A 25,887-nucleotide genomic window follows, 5' to 3' on the forward strand; every position below is an offset into this window, starting at 1 on the left:
ATCCACCAGGGGTCGCGCCACTCACCAACCTCGCGATAGTTGATGACATCACATCCTGAACTCTGACCCCGTAGTAACAACATTAATCACAGTAATATTTGGCATGACATCAAAATAAAATAGAAACATAAAATATTTACTGTCTTATTGTTTAGATCTATTACTGCCAACTAAATAATTGAAAATACAAATAAGATTAAAAGGGATATTTCAAGGTCACAACATTAACACATATGGTTTTAATATTCTGAAACTGACATATCAAATAGGTTCCAGGAAGAACATGGATGGATGTCTGGAGGGTAGGATTTTTGGTCAACATTTCATAGTCTTTAATTTAATTTCTTATTGTTATTTATTTAATTATGTGAACTTTATTCCTTTGTTTGGTTTTTTTTGTTGTTTTGGAAAACCTTCAATAACAGACATCAAATTACAAAGTTTTCATTATTTTTTTGTGTTCATTTTCTATTTTTATTATTATCAGCATTATTATTTAGTTGATACTATCGCTGAGGCAGCTTAACCTTCATCATTTGTGTGTACACATGCTAAACATTCAAAAATTCCAGATTTGCAAAACTTGAAATAAAGTTTTCACTAACTGCCAATCAAAACTCATATATACATTTAATAATCTTACCATCATAGCAGAAGAAGCTCAAACTGCTGTTGCAGTTTGTAGCATACCATGTCCCTGTTGCTGACATGCTCCCACAGGAATTAACACTGGGCTCGCCACTTGCCCAGTTCCAGTACGCAGGTTCTCCTTCTTGGTAATCATCATCTGCAGACCGTGACCAGCCCCAATCTCTGTACAAACCTATGTGCACATAAGAACCAGCAGACGCCACCAGACCTGCTAAATTCTCCAAGTCATGCTCGTCAGTAACTGTTGCCAAATCAATGTATTTCTCTCTACAGTACTGTTGGGCGGTGGGCCAGTCTTTGGTATCACTGATGTAATGGTACCGAGGGGGATAAAAGGAGAAGGAGAAATGGCACAGACCTGTGGATAATGCCAAAGATTACTTTCCTATTACAGCTTGTCTACATTCTAGGTCCCTCCTTTAACATGTTAGTACTTATTTAGATCATTGATCATTTAAAAGCAGTTGGAAAAAAAAATGTACTAAACCTCATCACCTGAGAGTATAAAGATGGCAAACATCCTCATCTTGATTTCTCCTTGGGTTCACAAAGACATGAAAATATGCTCTTAAAAACACAGAAAGAGAGATTGTGTTCAGATTGCAGGACAAAATTGCCATAAATCACTCCTACCTTTAATGGAGACCACTCCGATGTGAAAAACTGGGTGTAGTCTTCTTTTTTTTCTACAAATTTAAAGCAGGCAGCCGCCTAGATTTCCAAGTCTTATGTACTCAGATGGGGATGCAAAAACCTACTTTTGTTCCCTGCAAGATATATCTCAGTGAGCTGATGAGGAAAAAAAAGAGTTTTGCATGTCCTTGATGTGTTGTTTACATACACTGAGGCACTGCAGAAATTCAAATTCAATCAAAATTATGTTTAATATTAAAGGTATATAAACCTGCAGAGAATTACCAACTAACCTCGCAGCTTTCTTCATCTTTGCTAAGAGTTTTAATATCTTTCAGCTGGCTGTTTTGGAGTTAGAGCAGCTCATTCTACATTTTGGTTCAGTTTAACCCCTTTTGTCAACTCAAGCTTAAAATCAATTCAATTCAATTTTATTTATATAGTGCCAAATCACAACCAACAGTTGCCTCAAGGCGCTTTATACTGTAAGGTAAAGACCTTAAAAAAAGGACAAAACCTCAAACAAGAACAACTGCTTAAACTGGCAACGATGTAACTGTGTAGTGGAGCCTTTAGCAGCAAAATAGTTCATATTTTTCTTAAGAGCAATTGCATTTACATCCATCATGTAGTAACAAATGCACTGAAATACTAAATGCTTTTGTGAGCAGTAAGTTTCCCATAACAAACTTACACGATAAGAAAGTTTGAATATTTTTCATTTGTTACACACCTGCCAAGTAGCCATAAAAGCTGATTAGGCTGCAGAGACAATGACTTATTATACGTCTGTCTTTTAAGCATATTTTCATATCTGAGGCAGGAGGCCATAACTCAGAAGTTCCCTCCCTCTCACAGAGGGCAGATAGGTCCTCCTGCATCAGTGAGCCATTCATGGTCTCTTCAAAGAGTTCTGTGAATGCAAAGCACATGTAAAGACAGAGTTCTGCTGGGGCTGATGCAAAAGTTTATTTAAAAAACAAATCGCCACAAAACACTGATCAAAACAGATAGTCACGCCATTTTCACATCTCTCTCTTTTTTTTTTTAGTTAATTAACAAGAAACAGCACATAAGCACCAGTAAAAATGCAGATGGCTTGACTCAAGTACATGTACTTGTATTATTGTGATGAATTTGTTATCACCATGAAACATTCGTGCAGAATAATAAAAAATACAATAAAAAAAAAATATAGATCAGGTGTGGAAACAGCCAAAGGTTGCTGCTGGATCACAGATGGGGGGATTCTGCAGTAAAATACTTTTGACAAGCATATAAATGCATTACGTTTGTCATTAATTTAACATCAAAGATGAAGCTTAGGTTGTGTACTTATCAGTACCAATAATCCCAAATAGTCAGGAGAAATTAAAAATTGCATATCAAGCAAGAGCTCATGTCTCAGGAGGTTAATGTGTTAATGGAAAGCTTCTATACTGTCATGGACCAGGGTTAGTTCCCAAAAAATTACCATTGAAAACGTTTTGCATTCAGTCCAAAAAGGTTTTACAATAAGAACTACAAATAAATTAACAATAAGCACCACTGTAACCATTCATATCAATACTAACGCAGATTTATCTGTTAACCCAAATACCAAAAAAGCTTTAATATTAAATTCCAGTTTGGTAAAAACAAAATATCCCTTGCACCTTCAGAAAGCAGGTAAAGGCTATGCCTCATGATTGACAGCTGTGATAATCAACGGCGCCTTGTTCTTTCCTTCGTCACAAACACCCGGGCTGAAGAAAGGGAAGATCCTCTCAGAGAATAAGCACCCAGTAAAGGTGTAGATGTGAGATTTGGTCTCCACATCAAAGAATGACACTATGCCTTCCTCGTAATCTGTAAAGACTCCCACAGTCTCCGGCTTTTCCTTGAGAGAAAGACGGACTGAGGGGGAGTCCAGAGCTCGATATTCATTGCCGCTCCTCAAACGCACCGTCCAGTAGCCATTCTCTGGCTTGGAGGTGATCATACCCTTCCTGTTGACTGACCCTTTGACCACTCCCAGATCCCAGAAGGTCTTTTGCCCCACTGAAACCTGATTAACAATCAAACATAAGAATTAGTGAGACTAAAAAACAGGTGTTTTGCATTTCTGGGATTTTATAATAAAGTAGCCCACCTGAAAGTAGAACCTCCCCGAGATGTAGCCTTGCTTGGCCAGAACACAGATGACGGGGTCGAAGCGTTGCGGGTTGTCCGGAACAACGTGCAGAAGCTCGCCACGGCCTGCTTGCTTCCCATCAGCTGTCAGGATGATGTTTGGGTGGGCGGTGTCTGGGTCTAAAACCACGTCAACTAGAAGGTAAGGTGAAAACACCTTCAGTTAATACAACATCTGCAACCAACCACAGTTAGTTTGCATAAGGCAATAAAATTTTAACAGAAGTCTTTTCCTCTTGTGGTTCAAAAGTTTTGTGTAATTTCTGACTTTTGAATCCTTAGTTAATATATTGAGTTTGTGTTTCTGTTTAGCTTTTCTGTATTCTAGTGTTTAAAGTTTACAATTTTTTGTTTTTAGATCTCTTGTACTGATCTAGTTCTTTCTCCTGCTTAATTTGATAAACTTTTTGAAGCCTTTCAGTGTGGATACTGCTCAAGTTTTGAATCCTGTCATTCAAAGTCAGCTGGGATAATCCTGAATTGGATAAGAAAGTTAAGAAAATGGATGGATGGATGCTTTTGCAACATCTACCAAATTTTAGATAGCTTCTCGAGGCATGTCTTTACTAGTATCTTTACAAGTATACCTGTATGTAAAGAACATGTTTGCCTAAACTTTGAAAGAAAGCAATGCAGTGCTATTTATTTATGGATTTGAATGTGTGTTCATACCTGCATATTTCTGCATCCTCTTCATCTCTGTCAGAAACATAATAAAATGATAAGTTTTGACATTTTCAGTAGAAGCCTCCACTCAAAAATAAGATCTTTTTTTTTTTTTTGTTGTGATACTTGATACTTGTTGCTATGTTCATGTTACCTTCTTTCTTCAAACTGTCCATTTCATTCATCAGAGTCTTTTCTACTTGAGACAACGCTCTCCTCACTGTCCCCACACATAGCTCAGGAGGTATGATGATCTCCATCCACTCTTTGGTGGGTGGAGGTGATGTAATAGATGGCAAACACTTTACCGGTGGGAAAGAGAGTAAAGAAAATTCAATAATGCCAGTTACTGTGATTAATTTAGATACTCTGTAACTAAACAACACATATTCAATATTTCAAACACATAAAGATGAGATTTAAAAAAAAAAATGAAGTTATGTAATCAATATCACTCTAATTTAAAGCCCTGCATTATTTCACTAGTTTAACCTGTAGGAGGTGCAGGTGGTCCTCAGTGTTCTTCAGCTCCTCCATCTCAGTGTTTCTTCTCTGCAGCTCAGCGATTTCCTGCTGCAGCTCACTGATGAGCTCCTCCGCCCTCCTCTCCACTGCCTTCTCCTTCTCCTTTATCTCTCCATTGACTTCATTTTGTCTCTCTTTGATGGCGTGAACCAGAGACATAAAGAGACGATCGCTCTCCTTCGTCTCCTTCTCTGCGCTTGTCTGGATGAAAATATGAAGTTAGGTGTTATGTTTGCTGATGTTTGATCATCTTTGTCTTCCCATGGGTCCATTTGTGATTTCTTGCATTTCCCAATATGCATTTCAAAACTCCTACAGAAAGCACTTTAATAATACACAGATCCACCATGATATTAAAACCACTGGCTGTCTGTTGTATTGTAGTGATCCGCTGGGAAAATCTGGATCCTGGAATGTTCATATGGATGTTACTTCAATACAAAGGGCCTAACTAAACATTACTAAAGAACCCCAAGGCACTCCGAGATAGCTCTTTTCTCCACAGCAGGACTATGTACCCCATTATGCTGCAAAAACTGCACAAGAATAGCTTAAGATACAACACAAAGCACCCAAGCCAGTGTTCCAACCCCAATAATTCTGAAATCCCCCTAGCATTATTTGATTGTACCAAGGGCCAATCAGAAGTGTTATATATCTTGGAGAATTGTTCTTTCTGACCCTTCTGAATGACCATAATTTAGTAATGGGTTTAAGTTTTCAATATGACCTTAAACTAGGAACTGAGTCCATAATCTGATCAGGAACATGCTTACAGAGAAAGGGGGATTAAGCTAAGGGCCATTTTCCCATAGACTTAAATGACCTGACCTGATGTCATGATCCCTGGGTCTTGGAGCCATTGTTCTTTTTTGAGTTTTGTAGAGTTATTTGGGATTTTGCAATATTCATTGCTCTTGAGTCCCAATTATAAGACTATTGCTTGTGTTTTGTTTATTACTCTTTCCATGTGTCCTCAGTAAATGTCATTCATCTGAGTTTTGCATTTTCATCGTACCGTTGCCAGTCTGTGTGTTTCTTGTGTTTTTTAAATTCTGTTTTGCATTTGGATTTATGTTTTGGACTTTTTAAATTTATAAATAAAAAAAACAAAATGACCATATCTTTTCCTATAGCTTCATTTTATTCTGGTCCATTGCTTTTGGAGAAATCAGTGTCCCTGCCTCCTTTACAAGGCAAGTATTTTTGAATTTTATTCTTACACGGACGGTACTTTATAGCACTTTCTACTGTAATTTCCACTGACACACACACACACACACATTCAGTGCTTTTATCCATACCTGAGTGTTTTGTCCAACATTCACACAGATTCATTATCTTGCCTAAGGATACAACATGGTAGACAACCTATTTTACCACCTGAGACACATCCATAAGTGAAGGGAGTAACTTTACTTTAGATCCTTTTCATGAAACTAATTTAATTGCCAGATGCAAATGAACATGCAATAAAGTCCCTATTTATGGACCATTTTACTGAATTGGTTCAAATTCAGAGTTGGAATTTGATTGAGATTTGTTTTCTCTTTTATCAAAACTTTTACCAGATATCTGTTGCTCTATAATTAAAGGACCCATTTTTTAGTAATGGAACACTCAGTGTTCATTTTGTATTTTCAAACTATCTTGTAATATCTTTCCTCTCCCAAAATTTGTCACTACCAAAACATGTAATTTATTTTAGAAAAAGTAATCCATTGTTTTACATTTGTATATTTAGCTTCAACGTCAACTAGCTTCATGGGTGTACAGGAATATTTCTACATAATGTACCCATACTACATAACGTGCTGATATCAATGTGTTGTAGCATCACTATAATCATAAGGCAACCATGTACAAAACATAATGCGACCGTGTTGTTTACATATGAGCAATATTGCTGAGCAGTAGGTACGGCCTTAATGGACCTGTTTTAAACAATCATAATAAAATTACAACAATAAAATAGAAACTAGAACAAGTTCACAGTGATGAGTTAACAAAACTGTTTATTTAAGAGCTAATGTTTATGTAAAAGTGTCATGTCATGTCGGAGTTTCTAAAAGCATTTCTGACTTTGACCAAAAACGGGAACTCAATAAGAGAGATCCAAACAAGTCACATAACAGAAATGTTTGCATCACTGCTCACCATACTGAGCTGCAGGCAGTTGTTGATCTCCTCCACTTTCTTCAGTCGCTCCTGGATCATCTGTTGAAAATCGTCCTTGCTCTTCTTAATCTGGACCTAAAAGACATCACTGGTTGACAGACTACAGGAAGTTCTGCAGTACAGACTGTAGACAAGGAATGAGGCAAATAGGGTCCTCACAAAAGTTGACAATATTCAGTAGTTTGTTTAACAGATTTCACTGATAAAGATTAAGGCTCTGACTATTTCAGCATGAAAACTGTAATCTTTTCCTGTATCTTATGCTAACACTAAGAATTTCCTTTTTTTTTTTTTTACATTTTTGGCCACAGCGGCTTTCACTGATGGTGGAGGGGGTACAGGGGAAGACACACAGGCAAACTGGCAACAAACTGGTGGTGCGGGACTCAAACCCGCACCGCCCGCACCTCAATATGGCATATATATGTGGTCGCCTACTCCACCAATGTGCTACCCAGGCACTAATGGTTTTCTATGTACAGTATGTACAAGTTATCTCATTAACCAAAAAGGAGCCTAATCCTAGTGTCCACAACTAATTTTATACAACAATACAGCAATGAGCATGATATACGGCACCTTGTTTGTCAGGAGAGCTCGTGTTATGGTACAATATTGTATCTCAAAATCTGCAAAGACCATATGTATAAAAAATCATGCCAATGCCATGCAAGCATATATCAGTTTTGGCCTTCAGAAACCCATGCATCTACCCTAACAATTATTATTAGAATTCCATTATTTCAACAGGCTGTCTCATTGAGAACTCGAAAAACTAAGCTTGAAAGTAGACATGGTCAAAAACAAAGTACATACAAGAGGAACTGCAGATAAATAAATATAACCTTTGAAAATGTTCTAACTGAATACAGTTTAGAGAGTGCACCACACACCTTCCTCTCCACGCTCTCGTCCTCTACGGAAACAACCTGATGATCTCTGTGCTCAGTCTCAGTGCAAAAGTGGCACACACACTTCTGCTCATCTCTGCAGAACATCTCCAGCAGCCGCTCGTGCTTCTTACACATCCTGTCCTCCAGGTTCTTCACGGGCTCCATGAGCTTGTGCAGCTTCAGGGTGCCAACCCTCTGGTGAGGCTCCAGATGGGCTTCACAGTACGACGTCAGACACACCAGGCAGGACTTCAGTGCTTTCACCTGCCGGGACGTGGCGGCGCAGACGTCACACACCACCTCGCCCGGTTGGGCTGCAGACAACGGTGCAGCTGATGAGCAGACTATCATCTGTTTAAATGTGTCTGCCAGCTCTTTGAAAGCTATGTTTATGTTTATTTCGGGCCTTGAAGGGAATGATCTGTCACAGGTGGGGCACTGGCAGACATCACTGTTGTCCCACTTGCTCTTGATGCAGGTTTGACAGAAGTTGTGTCCACAGGGAGTGGTCACTGGGTCTGTGAACACCTGCACACAGACAGGGCAGTAGAACTGCTTTTCTGGTAACATGTTGGAGGCCATGACCTGCAGAACTGTAAATGGGGAAGTCAGATGATAAGCTGCAGGCAGATCCTTTACAGAAGAAGTAAATGCAAATTTCTGACTGTCATGATAGTAGAGAGAGCTCATTAAAACATTTTGTTTGTATCCAAAACCACTACCATATAAATGCTTGAGGTAGAAAAAAGAAATCTACAAACAAATGTCCAACACTTTTGCAACTTCTGCTTGTGTGTGTAGCAGTGTAAATATGTAGAAGCATGCGCTTCTTGAAATTCAGGCTCCATAAACCCAGTGCTGTTCAGTATGCTTAATGAATGAGTCATTGTTTTCTTACCTAAGTTAAATACAGAACAAACACACCCATTCTTTCCACACATTATTCCGATAATATAATAATAAGTTAATGACACCAGCGCACCAACAATCTAGTGTGCTACAAATGAAAAATCCCACACTCAAATATCAGAGATGAAATTATAACTGCTTGCTACAAAAACACAGTCCTTCCAGAGCTCATAGATACAGTTTCACAAAGCATAAAAGCAGCAATGTAACCCAAGAAGACATTTGTAATAAGCCAAGTGTTTCATAATGTTTTATTATGCATGCAAGACTGTGAAAAGACATGTGAAAGGTCCCTCAAGGTGAATGATTTATGGCATTTATGAGCAGTAACTCTGACAAGTCAGGCAAAGCAATATTTATTCTATTCATTTTATTCTGAAGAAAGGTGTTAAATGTGTTGCTTAAATGTTCTGAGTAATAAAATGGATGTTTGTTTGTTTTTGGTCTATGTTATTTCTCATTTCAATTAAATTTTTTATTTTTATAGCACCAAATCAAAACAAACAGTTGCCTCATGGTGCTTTATATTGTAAGGTAAAGATAATATAATAATTACAGAGAAAACCCAACAATCAAAACTACCCTCTATGAGCAAGCACTAGGCAAGAGTGGGTAGGAAAAACTCCCTATAAAGTGCCTTTTGGCAACTGTTTGTTGTGATTTGGTGCTATATCAATAAAATTCACTTCAGTTCAATTGTAATAAATAAGTCTGGTAACTAAAACCATAAACTAATCAGGAAAAGGTTTACTGAGGTCATAGATCCAGTGAGAGGTCGGGTCATTTACCCATAGAGTTCTATACAAACGGATTTCTTTGAAACCAGAGGAATTGACACACTTCCCTGCTCTGACCCACTTGTGAGTGTGTCAGGAAAGCAGCTCCTGGAGAAAAGCCAAACCACAGGCATCCACAGCCAACTTTTTACCCCCTTTCTTTTCAATTCTTTATGCTGAGCTAAGTTTGACAACTGCTATGTAGTCACTAGACAAATAAGTTAAGATTAATCTAAGAACAAACAAGCATTTTATGCCAAAATCTCCTCCTTTAAACATACACAAACTTGCAGTGAAGGCTTTATGGCCATATACAGATCTAACTAGTTCAGTCATTCCAAACTTCCAATCATAAAGATTTATTACATATTTGGAACAAGCTGATCTGGGAGTTAGTGAGGGATTTAACAACCCTGAAAGTTACAAAACAAAGGAGGAAGAAGCTTAAGTTTTTTTTAAGAGGTAGAAATAAAGCATATTACATTACAAACAGAAGTAACTAGTAAATATCTGGCAACATTTTACACTTTTTTGTTACTGAAGGAAATGACTGAATACTCAAGGTTTTGCTTTGTGCAGCGAGCCAGCTATTCAAACAGCTCAGTGCATATGTGCTGTTCCTCTTTTGAATCCATTTGTGTTGTTTACACAGATATATTTAAAAGCCCAACAGTTTAAAAAAAAAAAAAAAGACAGTTCAAACCTTTTCTGTTCATACTTACAGCTTTCTCCTGTGGTAGAAGCTGTCTGGCCACTCCCGTGTCCTCACTGACAGCAGAACAGGTGACTCCTGCTTCATAAATGGTTATGAATAGATAACAGGTCTAGCTGTTAAACAGGAAAATATAACTTCACCACAGTTATTCATCAGCCCAGCCCTCTCTCTCCTGAGCCCTGCTCTGGTTTCTCTTTACTTCCTAATCTTGAAACAGCAGCATTCACAGCACAACCCAGCATTAGCTACACACCGCTTGAACATGCATGTTTAGCACAAACTTTAAGTGCACATAATGATAGCTTTCATACTAGGAAGAAGTGTATTTACCTCATGGGTGTGGTGTTTTAAGTCCAATGGTTCAACATTTTCCTCTCATAACACACTGGGAGGCCTCAGACACGAGGAATGCTGCAGTGCAGTGCGTGATAAAAGGGACACATTCAGCTTTCATAGATACACTTGATTGAAAGCCATGAGGAAGAATAGATGAGTGCACAGGGAAGGCTGGTTAGTCTAATCTTTTAAATGGAGCCACAGTTGCTGTTTTTCATCCACTGTGCCTGCAAATAAAATCTGGACCCAAACCTGCTGGTTTGAGCCTATTTTCAGATTAGTGATCATGTGATGGAGCCGTTTTAAAGTGCAGGCCCCTACTTTAGCAGAAATGTATTGAGTGGCATACATTCATGAAGCTTGCTTCTTGTACTCCATTTCAGTTTAAACTCCTATAATTTCAGCTACTGGGCACTTTTATGATTTAATCTGCATGACTGTTTCATGCAGAAGAAGTGATAAAGTATCTTATGTACCTTTTACAAGTAGGGTTGCTAATGTATTCATCATTGTTGAAGAGATGGTGTGCATTTCATCTTTCCAGCATCTCCAATGTCACTGTTTTCTACATTTCTATTTAATTATTTGATATGGACCATATTTTGGCTATAATATTTGACTACTATGATGAAATTTTACACTACAAACTGCTTAAATTATGCCACACAAAGCCACAACAGTAAATACTGATGTAACATTGCAGTAAGTAATGCATGAGACATAATAACCCCATAATGTTTGCTTGTAATAGGGTATTTTTTTCAGTGTGATATTACCCACTGAACTACTAAATATCTCTCTATATGCCCACCTCTGGATTAAGTGTGCAAGACAGAAGCAAGTCTTCAAACTTTCACATTAAATGCAAAATGCACCCATTCAGGTATGACTGTACATCCATTAAGTAAAAATTATCATTGGTGTCTCCTGTCACGTCTCACTGCGATCACTTTTTTGTGAAAAAGCGGGTGCAGAGCAACATGTTGTGCTCCTGAATTTTAGGAGCCTGCAGGCGTGCTCACGACAACAGTTGCTGAAAGGCAGGGGCGCACAGAGCAGTGATGACACATTGGGTGCACAAATTGAATCTACATGGTACTAAACACTACAGCATAATAAAGTCATTTATTCCATATTGTGTTGATCAGCATAACCATAGATGTAAAAGAGTTGGGTTAGAAATTTGGTCCTCTTGGTCCTCTGTTATGGAATGTTTTTGAAGCTGATAATATTCAAATATCAAGATTTGCAAAGCCTTGAGGGAGCTCCACGTCATTTTTAATCTTGCTCTCTTTTTTGTTAAGCAAAGCATTCACATGAAAGGCTCGTCACTTGAGAGCACGTTGAAAATTGCTAGAGTGAGTGAGAGAAAAGTAACACCACTTTGTAATCAAGTGTTTAATGTTAGAAGTTAAGTTAAAGTTAAGAATAATGTATTGATTATAGATTTCACTTCAATTTAAGTAAGAAGCTACAGCTATTAATGTCCCCTCAACAAGGACCTAAGCCTGCTTCTTCTGAGGTTAGGAAGCGAGCACTGAGGTGATGGGATGCTGCTGAGAGGAGAGGAGAGGAGAGGAGAGGAGAGGAGAGGAGAGGAGAGGAGAGGAGAGGAGAGGAGAGGAGAGGAGAGGAGAGGAGAGGAGAGTTACAGTAGTCACCTCCTTCAAATGATTTCAGGTCTTGGTAGCAAAATTTGAATCCAAACCCAAAACTGGCAAATTTTTATTTGCTGATCCAGATGTTCAGGTAGTGGCTGCAATTATCAGACAACTGCTATCACACATAAAACAACTAGTTCATTACGCATTATTACCGAGTCACAGCTCATATTCAAACTCACATTTTAATATGAGTCTTTTAAGGAGAATGTGCAACTAAATGTGTCGCTCCTGGTCCGATAGAGGAGGGTCCAGAGAAAACTACAGAGTCTACGATTGTTTTGACAATGTTACATGTTGTGCCCTTAAAGAAGGGGAATAGTGTCAGATAAATGAAGAGGTTGACACGCCGCTCATGCCTTCACTCGTCTGTATTGAGTGAGGGTGCGGTTTCCCCTGCTGAAATCCTAAGGCATTACCAGTGGGTCAGTGCACAATCAATTCAGGCACAACACTTACTCCTCAGCTCTGCATTTCTACTACATATTCTACACAGCAACACAGTCAAAACAATAATAAAATGTGAGGTAAAAGGAACAAAATTATGAAACTAAGCAGAATCAAATTTCTTGTCCACTACATACACACCGATTCAATATTGAACTTTAGTGACATCTGCTTGATTTAACCAGGTGTCATTACTGCCAATGTGAATTATTTTACCAAATCTATGTTTGGTCTTAGCCAGCAGTTTCAGATTTCCTTTCCTTTTATTTCTGCTGTAAATTTTAACATGGGAGTCTCAGGGGAATGACTCACTTTTAGAAGCAGCCTCAAGTGGCCAGTGGAGGAACTGTAGCTGCAATTTTTGCCATTACAGATTTGTTGATGTTTTATTTGATGTTTTTCCTCAAGTTGCAGTCCTAGAGCAACATTAATTATGATATTTCAACACCAATCCAGTACTATCAGAGCACTCAAAATCATATCTGCAAAACACAGACTTTGCCAACTTATTCCCACAATCTACCCAACCCACGAACACAATCCTAGAAGGAAAAATCAGCTGAAGGGGGAAAAAAAAATGCAAAATGAAATGCACGAGCTTTAACATCACATGCAAAGGTCTGGAGATCTGGAATGAAATTAACAGCACAATTAAAAAAATCATCTTCTCTAAAGATATTTAAGAAACTTTTGAAAGATGAACTGTTACAACATTATACTCAGACAAACTCAAATGACTGCATAAGAAAACCGGATATAAAAATCAGTATATATTTATAAACTTTTTTTGTTAATTTAATTTCTTGACAATATCTGGATAAAAAGTATAAAGATGAATTTGTCACCTCGAATACACTGATTTTTCTTTTTTTTATTTGTGCTTTTTGAATACGGCTGTAAAAAGTATGAAAACAATCAATGTGATAAGGTTTGATAAGTGCAATATCATGTTCAAACAATAACAATGTGTGATACCAGGTAAGGGAATGTACGAGCATATGTGGAGGATGTGAAATAATAATGTTCTGACTTGATCTTAGTGTGGGGGTATGGATTAACTGTATTGTTCTTGTAATGTAATGTTTTTTGTTCTTGGGGTCCCTGTATAAGCTAAAGCAGCTTCTTGGGAGTTCCCCCCTTTTCCCAAATCTTACAGGCATGTTGTTGTACACATGAATCTGTCTTAAAGGTTTGTGTTGGTTCTGTAGGATTTTTGTAAATAAATAAATAAGAAAATAAATAAGACAATTGGTGACAAAATCCTTAATATGAGAATATTAAGCCTTCAGACAAATTCAGTTGTCAGTTCTATATTGATTAACATGCCAGCCTAAAATAAAACCCTTAAAAGCAAAATATACAGCAAATACGTCCAAGTGCATTTTATCCTTCTATATTGATATATGATGTAAAATGGTGAAAGAACATAAATCAAACATCTGTCTTCTCCAGAGACGCTTTCTTCTCTTCTGCGTGGAAGATCTTGCCGTCAGGTCCTGTTTTCCACACAATCTTAAAATCTCCTAGAACCCCTTTGTCATTCATATTCTTCTGTATCTATCAAAAACTGCAAAAGCTTAATTAATCAAAGTCTTCTCAATACTGTGTGTCCTTACTGTACATCTTACCATTTTCAAGATGGCCTCCATCACCACAGGGTCATTCAGGTCACCTGTGACCTTTAGTGCCGTCAGCTTCAAATAAAACTTCTGCTTTCCTGCTGACAGAAAAATTGAAATACCAATAAAGTAAAAAATAATTTAATTCACAAGTACAGTGTAATGCAGCATAATCAATAAGTCTGCATATATGTGTAAATTACTCACGTTTATGACACATAAAGTGATATAGAGTGTCACAGGGTGCATCAAACCACATTCCGAGCATGGCAGGAGAAATCCTACTGGCAGCACAAACTGCATTTGTAGTTGAAGGCTGGTTGCTTTGCCAGTATTTGAATGAGAGCATAATCCCATCTGACCACCACATCCAGGTGGGTCTGTAGAGGCCGACTGAAACCAGGATTTCACTCGTACCACTTCTGGATCTCTGAACTCTCCATTTCATTCCTAACACTGGCCAGGTCTGTGTGGTGCAGCCTGCAGTAATCTCTAGCTTTGTGCCATGCCATTGTTTCATATATGAACACGTATCTCTCAGAATTTGGTGAGCCTAAAAGAAAATGTTAATGTTCTGATAGATTTATTTACACATAAAAAGAGTGTGTGTAACAGGAAAACATCAAACTCAAGTTGCTTTTTTACAGGATAATAACTAAACAAAACTGTGATGTCTGCACATGTAAACTAAGAAATCAATGTAAAATATTTTATTGGATTTCGAAATTTTAACTCACCGAGGGTGTTGTCATAGCAGACAAAGGGTAAGGGTGAATCACACTGATTATCATGCCAGAAACCCAGCTGCACAGCACCACATATATTTCCTTGATTTCTGACCTTATTTGGTAGACCAAACTCCCACTTGCTGAAGGATGTGTTTACCTTTGCATAGATGCCGTCGTCTGGCATAGACCAGCTCCAATCCCAGAAATTGTCATACAAGCCAGTCCACACTGATCCTATGTAGCCACTGCTGACAGATGCAATCATCTGCTGCATGTCGTGTATGCTGTCTGCAGAGGCCAGGTCAGTGTACTTTTCTCTGCAGTACTTTTGGGCGTCATTCCATGTCATTTTTTCTTGAATTAAGTAGTACTGATAAATGCATGAGGACAGCCCTTTAGAAAAAATTAACTCAGAATAAATCACTCAAATTCAGGTGTAAAGTTTGGGGAAACAACGTTATTTGTTATTAGCTGATTTATTTATTTTTTGTGTATGATAGCCCTCGTAACTTAATAAGTACAGAAGGTAGACTCATGAACTTTTCAGGTCTAAAAACTGCAGCCAAATTAATAACAAACACACTCCAAGTACCACAATGTATCTAGTTTGTTTGTTCACCATGTTTTTTCTTCTATAACCATCATTAAGCATAATTTCCTTGGGATATTAGTTTCAAGCAACTGTGGACCTTGAAGATGTTTTGCAAAATTGAAATTTGAGCAAACACAGCAGAAGGACCTGGATCACAGAGTTTACTAGGATCAATGGATTCTTTTAACAAGCTCTTGCCATTTTTAAAAGAGCTAAATGTGTTTTTCAGCCCTGAAAGGATATCTCCTATACTTAAAAAATCATGAGGGCTTAAAAATGCTGAAAAAAAAATCACAAATTGCTCCATTTGGATACAAATGTAATTTATAATAAATAACCAGTTGCCATTAAGTGTTTGGCAAATTTTAGAATAAATCCACATAGAGTTTTTAAGCAAACCCTGTTGCATAATAAATCTGATAGAGGCAAAGCAGGATCAGCTGCCTTTAAAAATGCAGAACCATGAACCACAAAATCCAAAACAAAGTGTTTAACAAACATGATGGTTATCCCCAGAGACAGACATCCTCATTTCCATAGAATAACTTAGTGATCATTAGGTAAATGGAAACACAACACACAAACATGGAGGCTTACCTGACAAAAGAGCAACACACAGTATGGCCTGTGTAATACCTGTGGACATATTCATTAAAAACTGAAGTTAGCCACAAACATAATGCAGTTTTCAAAAGGAATCAGCGCCCAGGATACAGAACACAGTGCTGTGGTTGGTCGCCTTCCATTCCATCAGCCAATAGAGTGCCATGTACAATCTCACACTGGCAAACTTGTCCAAGCCGTAGTGGCATACAGTACTACATTTCCATTCTGTACAGTATGGGATTCATCCACTGATCAGATACCCACAAAATCCCGCGATATAGCAAAAACTCTTTAGTTTTTCTTTATCTAAATATCACAATTCTCAACTGTGACTTGAACAAATGTTGCAGCAATGCCTTCTTCCTTCCCTTACCTCTCTTGGCTTCTTGTTACTTTCTAAAAAAGATCTGAATCCCTCAGTATGCAAAACACGATCAGGTTTTCTGAACGTCATGACACCTCTTAAGCCTTCCTGGACAATTCCCTACAGGAAAACCGTGGGGAATAAACATCAGCAGTAATAATTTCTCATTTAAGAACAGCTGGTAATTTTGCACCTCTCACTGTGAAGGGTGTAGAGGAGAGTTCTGAAAGTGCTGATGCCAGCTTCAAGTGAAAAATATATATTTCAAACACTTTTGCTGTTTCAAATGAGTCCATTCAGAGTGTAGAGGTTTATGTTAGTGATGCAATGTTGACAACAGAAGAACCAGTAAGAAAAAAAATGCTGAGTTCACATTTGTGACATGACCTGTGGATGTAAATGAAATGTACAGCAAAGCTTTCTTGTCATGCTTGTTGGATGCATCAAATGTTCCAGAGGTGGTGCAGCCTATACTCACTGATGTATATAGTGATTTAACATGCAGCTCTTCACACTGCAAATTTAAATGAGTCATTTTAACCATTTATGGCATAAAGTGGTTAAAGCAAAGGTATGAGGTCATAAATTGTGATTCAGCACAGTGTCCAGACATGCAAAGCACATGCAAAGCCTCATGCCTTGGTACCCTTGAAGCAAACAGTATGTTCCTTGTTATATACACAGATCAAGCATTACATTGTGACCACCTGCTTAATATTGTGTTGGTCCCCCTTTTGCTGCCAAAATAGCCCTGACCCACTGAGGCATGGACTCTACTAGACCCCTGAAGGTGTGCTGTATTATCTGCACCAAGATTTTAGCAACAGATCCTTTAAGTCCTGTAAGTTGTGAGTTGGGGTCTCCATGGATCGGATTTGTTTGACCAGCACATCCACAGATGTTCGACTGGATTGAGATCTGGGGAATTTGGAGGCCAAGTCAACACCTCAAACTCATTGTTGTGCTCCTCAAATCATTCCTGAACCATTTTTGCTTTGTGGCAGGAAGCATTATCCTACTGAAAGGCCACAGCTTTCAGGGAATACCATGAGAGGGTGTACAATACATGGTCTGCAATAATGCTTAGGTACAGTAGGTGGTACGTGTCAATGTAACAGCCACATGGATGGTAGGACCCAAGGTTTCCCAGCAGATCATTGCCCAAAGCGTCACACTGCTTCCTCCGGCTTGACTTCTTTGCCAGGTGTTCCCCAGGTAAGTGACACACATGCATCCAGCCATCTACGTGATATAAAAGGATGTGATTTATCAGACCAGGCCACCATCTTCCATTGCTCCGTGGTCCCGTTCTGATGCTCACACGCCCATTGTTGGTACTTTTGACCGTGGACAGGGCTCAGCATGGGCACCTTGACTGGTCTGCAGCTATGGAGCCCCAAACACAACAAACTGTGATGATCTGTATATTCTGACAGCTTTCGATCAGAACCAGCATGAACTTTTTTTTCGCAATTTGAGTACAGTAGCTCATCTGTTGGATTGGATCACACGGGCCAGCCTTCGCTCCTCACATGCATCAGTGAGTCTTGGCCACTCATGACCCTGTCGCTGGTTTGCCACTGTTCCTTCCTTTGACCACGTTTGATAGATACTGACCACTGCAGACCAGGAACACCCCACAAGAGCTGCAGTTTTGGAGATGCTCTGACCCAGTCATCTAGCCATCACAATTCGGCCCTTGTCAGACTCTCTCAAATCCTTACGCTTGCCCATTTTTCCTGCTTCTAACACTTAAAGTTTGAGGACAAAATATTCACTTTTGCCCTGTCCCTAAATATCCCACCCACTAACAGGTACCATTATGAAGAGATAATCTGTGTTATTCAGTTCACCAATCAGAATGTTATGCTTGATTTGTGTAATTAATCAAGAGCAAGGACAATATTTTGCTCACTGCACGCATGCTTTGTTCAGTCTAATCATTTCTCTATTGGAGCTCTGCACTGGTCATTTAGTTGTCACCATCTTGTCACCAGCGATAAGCCACATTCAATGTTTTTAGCTCTATGTTAATGGTCTTGCTTGAATTGCTGCCTGTCTGAGTGGCGTCCAAAAAAGATGCTTGCTTTATAGATAATTGGGAAGCTTTAGGGTGAAAACCTGTTCTTGTTAGGAGAGACAGTATCCATCCCACCAAAGACCTAGACCAGGGGTATCAAACTCGCGACCCGCGGGCCGCATCCGGCCCCGCCCCCTATTTCCGGTCCGCGATTTGATGTCAAAAATATAAGACATCTTGGCCCTTTAAGTTACTTTTTTGACATTTCGTTAACTCCTCTTAATTGGAGGGGAAAGCGAAATGTCAAAAAAGAAACAGTGAAAAAATAATAAGTCAACAATGACTTTTGGTATAAGTCTTGTTTTCAAGCTATGAATTCATCATTAGCCACGACACTCACACCAGTGCAGATGAAATGCTTCAAGCAGCTAGGCATGCATCACTTAAAATCCTGCCTCCCTTCCAACCTGGACACCCAGTTTGCCTAAAAAATAAAAAATTCCATTGAGGATGCAATCTCCACCACAGTCCACCTCATCCTGTCCCAAGTGAGGATAAAGACACCTACACCAGAGTCCTCTTCATTGACTTTAGTTTAACATTTAATACTATAACTCCAAAGCAACTGGTGGAGAAACTGAAGTTGCTGGATATGAACACTGACATCTGCAACTGTTCAGTCAACATCAGTTTCCTGATGCAGTGGCAGCTGAATGCCACGGTGGGAAAAAGAACATCCAGTCCCCTCCTGTTCAGCCCGCTTACCCATGACTGCACTGCCACCAATACTACCAACCATCCAGAATGGAAGTGGAGCAGTTGACATTGTGGTGCAGATCCCATAAGCTATTCCTTAACAAAGAAAAAACAAAGGAGACCATCAATACTGCAGCCATCGTCAAGAAGGTCTAACAGTGGCTCCTCCCATTTAGGAGACTCATGAAGGCACCTACCCACCATCCATTCAACCAAGTGCACCACTGAGAGTATTATGACCTACAGCCTCACCTACTGGTTTGGCAGAAACATCAGCTGAATAGGCTGGTGACTATTCTGACAGGAATAGAATAGAATAGAATAGAATAGAATAGAATAGAATAGAATAGAATAGAATAGAACGCCTTTCTTGTCATTGTACAAAATGTACAATGAGATTGGAGACTGATATAAGATAAAACACAAAGGGCTGCTGTATGAGTCATATATCCTTTAAATGTGATAAAAATTTGGCCCTTTGAGTTGCAGCACATTAAACATCAAAATATTTTAACAACTTGAACTTTTTGAACTATTTTTTGGCTTTTGTGTAAGCTAACTATCAGAGCAACCTAACACCTGAGCAGTGCCACAGACTGATCGACTCCATGCCAGCCGCATTGCTGAAGTAATCCAGGCAAAAGGAGCCCCAACTAAGAATTTGGGTTTTCATTAGTTGTCAGTTATAATCATCAAAATTAAAAGAAACAAACATTTGAAATATATCAGTCTGTGTGTAATGAATGAATATAATATACAAGTTTCACTTTTTTGAATGGAATTACTGAAATAAATCAACTTTTTCATGATATTCTAATTTTATGACCAGCACCTGTACATTTAGTCTCACAAAACCCGGTTTATTTCTGTAATACTGTAGCTCTTAAAATAACTCTGAAATCATTAAATTGATGTGAATTTACACTTTTTCCTATTCTATACTTTTGAATATGTAACATTTGACAGACAACAGGTGATGGTTCAGAAAAGACCTGGAAAGAAAGTTTCAATCTGCAAATGAATGAACGAGTAAATTGTTTTGTTATAACTGTAAAGAAATGCTGTGTTTAATATTTAAAAGGTAAATTGAGCAGTAAACTCACTATTCTGGCTCAACTTCTACACCAACTCTCAGATGAATGCAGAAATATAATGAATGGCATTATTACACAAATATTGTTTGTTCTTCCTTCGACTTGTTGAACTTCAGTAATACTTTTATGAGTTAAAGATCAAATTCCACTTGCATGTGGAGATGAATACATTTACTATGAATAGTAAAAGCACAGCATGGCCTTGCTGCTGATTAGCACAAGTTAGGTTTTCACTAAACCTGTAATCAGTGCCTACAGTATTCTGACTGTGCCACTTGGTGGCAGTAAAGTACAGGGTAAAGAGTCACTTCTCACCCTCTAAAGCAACAATAGCACTAATGACCAATATTGTGCTAAAAACACAGTTTCATGATAGCTGAAGAATCAAGGTGGTCATACCAAACCCAGACTTTCTTTTTTTAAGCCTGTCTTGTCTGGCAGCTTTTACATTCAGAATCACAAAGCAAAAACCCAGATTTTTCCTTATGTACTGTATTTCCATTTTTGTTTGCACATGCATCAATAAATTGCTACATCTATTTCCCTTTTTCCATATAAATAAGTGACTTTATGGCTCAAGACCTTTGCCCAGCACTGTATATCATTTCATTAAAAAGTCAAAAGATAGTAGCTGTGTCAGTCTGCACAGATGCTCATCAAGCTCAGTGACCAGTGGCTCTTTCATACTGTATGACATATTCACTAGAGAGGTCACGAGGTAAGAATGTGTTGTTGATTGCAGTGCTCCATCTGTTGTATTATGTTTCATAGAGCTGCAACTGAGAACTTTCAGAACAGGTTTGGTGACATCACTGTCGAGTAACTCATTCTTTTAAGGATGTAATTTTCTCTAATTGATCATTCTGATCAGAAGGAAGTAATATAATATTTTAGCTCTCTCTCTGATCAGGTCCAAGACACTTATTACATTTTATAAAGTTCTCTGTGCTGTGTTTTATCCATTAAGTCCAAAGTTGTTCATTTTGAGTCAAATACAGACAGAAGTAATAGAAGGCACTTTTTTCATGTCAGTTGTTTAAAATATGTGAAATCACTTTTTTTTTTGTTTACCCACTTCCAATATTTTTTGTCCATTGTGGGGTTTTTTTTTTTTTTTTTCTGTGGTGTTGGTAAATTTTTTTTAGGGTCCTCATGTTCCTTGTGGCCAAAAATTCAAACCCAATTAAACCCAATGTTTCCAAAAATATCACTGGGATGAGCAGGTTCCTGTGCAGGCTGTTAGTTACACATATTACTTACACACAACACACACAAAGACCAAAAAACAGACAGTAACATAGTTAAGACTGACACACACACACACACACACACACACACACACACACACACACACACACACACACACACACACACACACACACACACACACACACACACACACAGGGGAAGAAGAGAGAAAACACAGAGAAAGATGCAGAAACAACAAAAGAACAGAGAGAGGACAGGAAATAAAAAATCAAATAAAAGGTAAGAATGTGAGACCAAGAGCGGCAAACATTTATATCTTAAAGACGATATCTGCCCACTTGCCTTTGACCCCTCCTAATTTACATAATGTCTCAACTCAGGAAACTTGAACCCCAACTAATCACCTGTTCTGGCTCTGCCAACTCTTGTCCCACATGGGCTAAAGAAACAAATGTCACCAGGGTATCTCAGTGGTCTACAACAGCTCTGTCAGATGTCATAATGAAGGATCTTCTTTCTATTAAAACCTCTGCTAACACCTTTAGTACCATCCCACTTAGCCAGGTTTTATCCCCCACCCCCCATTAATGTTACAAAAACACAGGGGAGGCCTAAGGAACTCCATTTTCAGAGCATACCAGTCATAAGACTTTACTGAAATACAACATGGGGTTACAAGAGTCATGTGAAGCAGAGCTGTGCCTACGTCTCACCAGATATAACGGGCCTTACCTTCACCCCAGTAATCTAGAAGCATACGGTGTTCATTACTCCAGTGTGTGTGAGACTAATATACATTTTTATTTCATGATATAAAAATAGTAGATATCAGTATAAAGGTGATAAAAATTCCCCAACAGTGGTCTTTCTCGCCACTTACAGTAATTATAATTGAATTATGGCTTCTCATACACAATCACACTGACATAATGATAACATGAAGTTTGGTATGTTTCACATACAGTGAACCACTTTCATCGGGATTTTTCTCAATTCAACTCAAAAAGTCTCATGTATTTTACCAGGCTCTTTTCACATATGAGTTTGGAAGGGCGCCTCGATGTTTGGTGTCATATGATTCACATAGATATTAAGTTGATCCAAACTGGTTGACACTGGAATATTTTAAGTTATCTTAATATTTTGCAGTCTCTGAAGTTTGAAAAAGGCAACTGTCCAGTCGTCTTTTTCATACTGTCGAGACTACTCTGACCTGGATGACTGAGAAACTACACAAACTTAATAGTTTGCAGCCTTCTTAAAGCTGTAGTGTGCTGGATTCCTATTTCCAGAATGCAAATAATATATCTTACAACAGTACAACAGGAATAATATATTGTGTGTTTGTTATATCAGATTAATCTGCTGGGAAATTCAACAAAAAAATTGTTGGGTATGTACTCCGTCCTGGTCAAACAAATTAAAACTTCAAACTACACATTTAAGTGTGTCAAAGGTAAATGATGTTTGTATATTTGTGAGCAATACATCAGGAATTTTGTTTAGTTTTAAGTGTGCAATTAGCAGGGTTAAAAACACAGGCGTAACAGCCACGTGAGACAATGTTTAAATGATGATTTATCACACTTCCACTGTTCCTTGTAGTTGTGTTGGGGATTAGGGAAACATGGGTGGAGTTTACCTTCAGACCTCAGAGTGCCAAGAAGTATTTTAACCCAAATGTGATCGTTTCCTTGTAGTTTTAGTCCATGAGCCAAAACAAACTGCATTGAAAATGGAAAATGTATGCAAATGAGTCAATTAAATAAACAAATAAATAAAACAAGGTTATCTGATTGGACATAAACCCCAGTCTATGAGGTGAAAGAGCAGAATCCACCATGAGCTGCTCTTTGCTTTTGTCACTGTTTATACTACATGATCTAAATTCCTAAAGCATTAATCCTTCTGCTCATCAGGGCTTTAGGAAGCATTTCTGTCTGGTGACAGTGAGATGGAGAAGACAGAACCAGACAGGCTGGAATAGATTCAGTCAGTCACACGTGAAGGGAATTGTCGGGAATTGGAACTGGGAAATGGTGTTGGCTCTCACTGCAGTATTGTATCACTTCCTGTTCCGGAGCACAGTTTTTTGCTGTCTGTTAGCTGTTATATCTGTATAACTCGATTTATCTGGATAATAACATATTTTAGTGTAATCTTCACCTACTTTAAATAGCATACTCTTTGCTGAATCACCTGTATTCACATTACTCACTTTATTTGTTTTTAGAAATTCGCTAGCTTAGCTCAGCTAGTAGCTTAGCCCTTAGCCGACTCACTACAAGCATGGCTTCTTCTCCTGTCTCTCCTGCACTTTCCTGCTCTGGGTGTCACATGTTTAGTTACTCCTCGGCCTCCTTTAGCAGTAACGGTACTTGTAATAAATGTAGTCTTTTTGTAGCTCTGGAGGCCAGGCTTTCTGAATTGGAGACTCGGCTCCGCACCCTGGAAAATCCTGTATCTCGCCAGGCCCCTGTAGCGGGTGCGGACCATGGTAGCTTAGCCGCCGTTAGCTCCCCCCCAGCCGATCCCGAGCAGCAGGGAAAACAGGCCGGCTGGGTGACGGTGAGGAGGAAGCGTAGTCCTAAGCAGAAGCCCCGGGTACACCACCAACCTGTTCACGTCTCTAACCGTTTTTCTCCACTCGGCGACACACCCACCGAGGAACAAACTCTGGTTATCGGCGACTCTGTTTTGAGAAACGTGAAGCTAGAGACACCGGCGACCATAGTCATATGTCTTCCAGGGGCCAGAGCAGGCGACATTCATGGAAATTTGAAACTGCTGGCTAAGGCTAATCGTAGATTTGGTAAGATCGTTATTCACGTCGGCAGTAATGACACCCGGTTACGCCAATCGGAGGTCACTAAAATTAGTATTGACTCGGTGTGTAACTTTGCAAAAACGATGTCGGACTCTGTAGTTTTCTCTGGGCCCCTCCCCAATCAGACCAGGAGCGACATGTTTAGCCGCATGTTCTCCTTGAATCGCTGGCTGTCTGAGTGGTGTCCAAAAAATGACGTAGGCTTCATAGATAATTGGCAAATTTCTGGGGAAAACCTGGTCTTGTTAGGAGAGACGGCATCCATCCCACTTTGGATGGAGCAGCTCTCATTTCTAGAAATATGGCCAAATTTATTAACCCTAAAACCTGACTACCCAGGGTTGAGACCAGGAAGCAGAATTGCAGTCTTACACGCCTCTCTGCAGCTTCTCTCCTCCTGCCATCCCCCCAAAACCCCATCCCCATAGAGTCGGTGCCTGCTCCCAGACCACCAAAAACCAAAGCTAAAATCAGCAAAAAGCTATTTAAGCATAAACATTCAAAAACAATAAATAACACAGCTTCATCAACTGCACCAAAAAATAAAACAATTAAATGTGGATTGTTAAACATCAGGTCTCTCTCTTCCAAGTCCCTATTAGTAAATGATTTAATAAATGATCAACGTATTGATTTATTCTGCCTTACAGAAACCTGGTTACAGCAGGATGAATATGTTAGTTTAAATGAATCAACACCCCCGAGTCACAGTAACTGTCAATGTTCGAAGCACAGGTCGAGGAGGAGGATTAGCTGCAATCTTCAATTCCAGCTTATTAATTAATCAAAGACCCAGACAAAGTTTTCATTCTTTTGAAAGCCTGACTCTTAGTCTTGTCCATCCTAATTGGGAAAATCAAAAACCTGTTTTATTTGTTATTATCTATCGTCCACCTGGTCCTTACTCAGAGTTTCTGTCTGATTTCTCAGACTTTTTATCTGATTTAGTGCTCAGTTCAGATAAAATAATTATAGTGGGTGATTTTAACATCCATGTAGATGCTGAGAATGACAGCCTCAACACTGCATTTAATCTATTGTTAGATTCAATTGGCTTCTCTCAAAATGTAAAGAAGCCCACCCACCACTTTAATCATACTCTGGATCTTGTCCTAACATATGGCATAGAAACTGAAGACTTAACAGTATTCCCTGAAAGCCCCCTCCTGTCTGATCATTTCTTAGTAACATTTACATTTACTTTAATGGATTACACAGCAGTGGGGAATAAGTTTTATTACAGTAGAAGTCTTTCTGAAAGTGCTGTAACTAAGTTTAAGGATCTAATTCCTTCATTGTTATGCTCTTCAGTGCCAACACAGTACAGAGCAGCTACCTAAACTCTGCTCCCAGTGAGGTCGATTATCTCGTCAATAGTTTTACATCCTCACTGCGTATGACTTTGGATACTGTGGCTCCTCTGAAAAGGAAAGCTTCAAATCAGAAGTGCCTGACTCCGTGGTATAATTCACAAACGCACAGCTTAAAGCAGATAACCTGTAAGCTGGAG

The 25,887-nt window shown here is 38.8% G+C and overlaps 2 protein-coding genes across 6 annotated transcripts; both read right to left on the reverse strand.

Moving 5' to 3' along the window:
- Positions 1 to 2,073: 2,073 nt before the first annotated feature.
- Positions 2,074 to 10,305, reverse strand: LOC115797321 (E3 ubiquitin-protein ligase TRIM39-like). 2 transcript variants are annotated; one of them, XM_030753874.1, is made up of 9 exons: positions 10,126 to 10,305; positions 7,719 to 8,311; positions 6,805 to 6,900; positions 4,615 to 4,848; positions 4,277 to 4,424; positions 4,129 to 4,155; positions 3,416 to 3,591; positions 2,940 to 3,331; positions 2,074 to 2,197 (listed from the first exon to the last, which is right to left on the reverse strand). In XM_030753874.1, exons 2-8 carry the CDS (start codon positions 8,298 to 8,300, stop codon positions 2,960 to 2,962), a joined length of 1,635 nt encoding a protein of 544 aa, XP_030609734.1. In that variant the 5' UTR covers positions 8,301 to 8,311; positions 10,126 to 10,305; the 3' UTR covers positions 2,074 to 2,197; positions 2,940 to 2,959. The 2 variants fall into 2 exon arrangements, with proteins under 2 accessions (XP_030609734.1, XP_030609733.1); XM_030753873.1 differs by lacking the exon at positions 2,074 to 2,197 and having other exon boundaries at positions 2,286 to 3,331.
- Positions 10,306 to 13,928: 3,623 nt separating this feature from the next.
- LOC115797559 (uncharacterized) lies at positions 13,929 to 16,182 on the reverse strand. 4 transcript variants are annotated; one of them, XM_030754154.1, is made up of 5 exons: positions 16,099 to 16,182; positions 15,067 to 15,302; positions 14,389 to 14,734; positions 14,191 to 14,279; positions 13,929 to 14,119 (listed from the first exon to the last, which is right to left on the reverse strand). In XM_030754154.1, the coding sequence occupies exons 1-5, from the start codon at positions 16,151 to 16,153 to the stop codon at positions 13,994 to 13,996; spliced, it is 852 nt and encodes a 283-aa protein (XP_030610014.1). In that variant the 5' UTR covers positions 16,154 to 16,182; the 3' UTR covers positions 13,929 to 13,993. The 4 variants fall into 4 exon arrangements, with proteins under 4 accessions (XP_030610014.1, XP_030610016.1, XP_030610013.1 ...); XM_030754156.1 differs by having other exon boundaries at positions 13,929 to 14,129; XM_030754153.1 differs by having other exon boundaries at positions 14,191 to 14,282.
- Between the last annotated feature and the right edge of the window lie 9,705 nt (positions 16,183 to 25,887).

The sequence above is a fragment of the Archocentrus centrarchus genome, chromosome 18, assembly GCF_007364275.1.
Source record: "Archocentrus centrarchus isolate MPI-CPG fArcCen1 chromosome 18, fArcCen1, whole genome shotgun sequence".
NCBI classification, from domain to species: Eukaryota; Metazoa; Chordata; class Actinopteri; order Cichliformes; family Cichlidae; genus Archocentrus; species Archocentrus centrarchus.

Bases quoted from the DNA above. Each gene is read 5' to 3' on its own strand.
- LOC115797559 (XM_030754153.1), bottom strand. From the start codon at position 16,153: ATGAATATGTCCACAGGTATTACACAGGCCATACTGTGTGTTGCTCTT. The intron at 15,303-16,098 runs GTAAGCCTCCAT...TTTTTTCTAAAG, and splicing joins GTGTGTTGCTCTTTTGTCAG to GGCTGTCCTCATGCATTTAT. The intron at 14,283-14,388 runs GTGAGTAATTTA...TTTTTCTGTCAG, and splicing joins TCACTTTATGTGTCATAAAC to CAGGAAAGCAGAAGTTTTAT.
- LOC115797321 (XM_030753874.1), bottom strand. From the start codon at position 8,300: ATGGCCTCCAACATGTTACCAGAAAAGCAGTTCTACTGCCCTGTCTGT. The intron at 4,425-4,614 runs GTTAAACTAGTG...CCACCGGTAAAG, and splicing joins ACCACCTGCACCTCCTACAG to TGTTTGCCATCTATTACATC. The intron at 3,332-3,415 runs GTGGGCTACTTT...ATTGTTAATCAG, and splicing joins CGGGGAGGTTCTACTTTCAG to GTTTCAGTGGGGCAAAAGAC.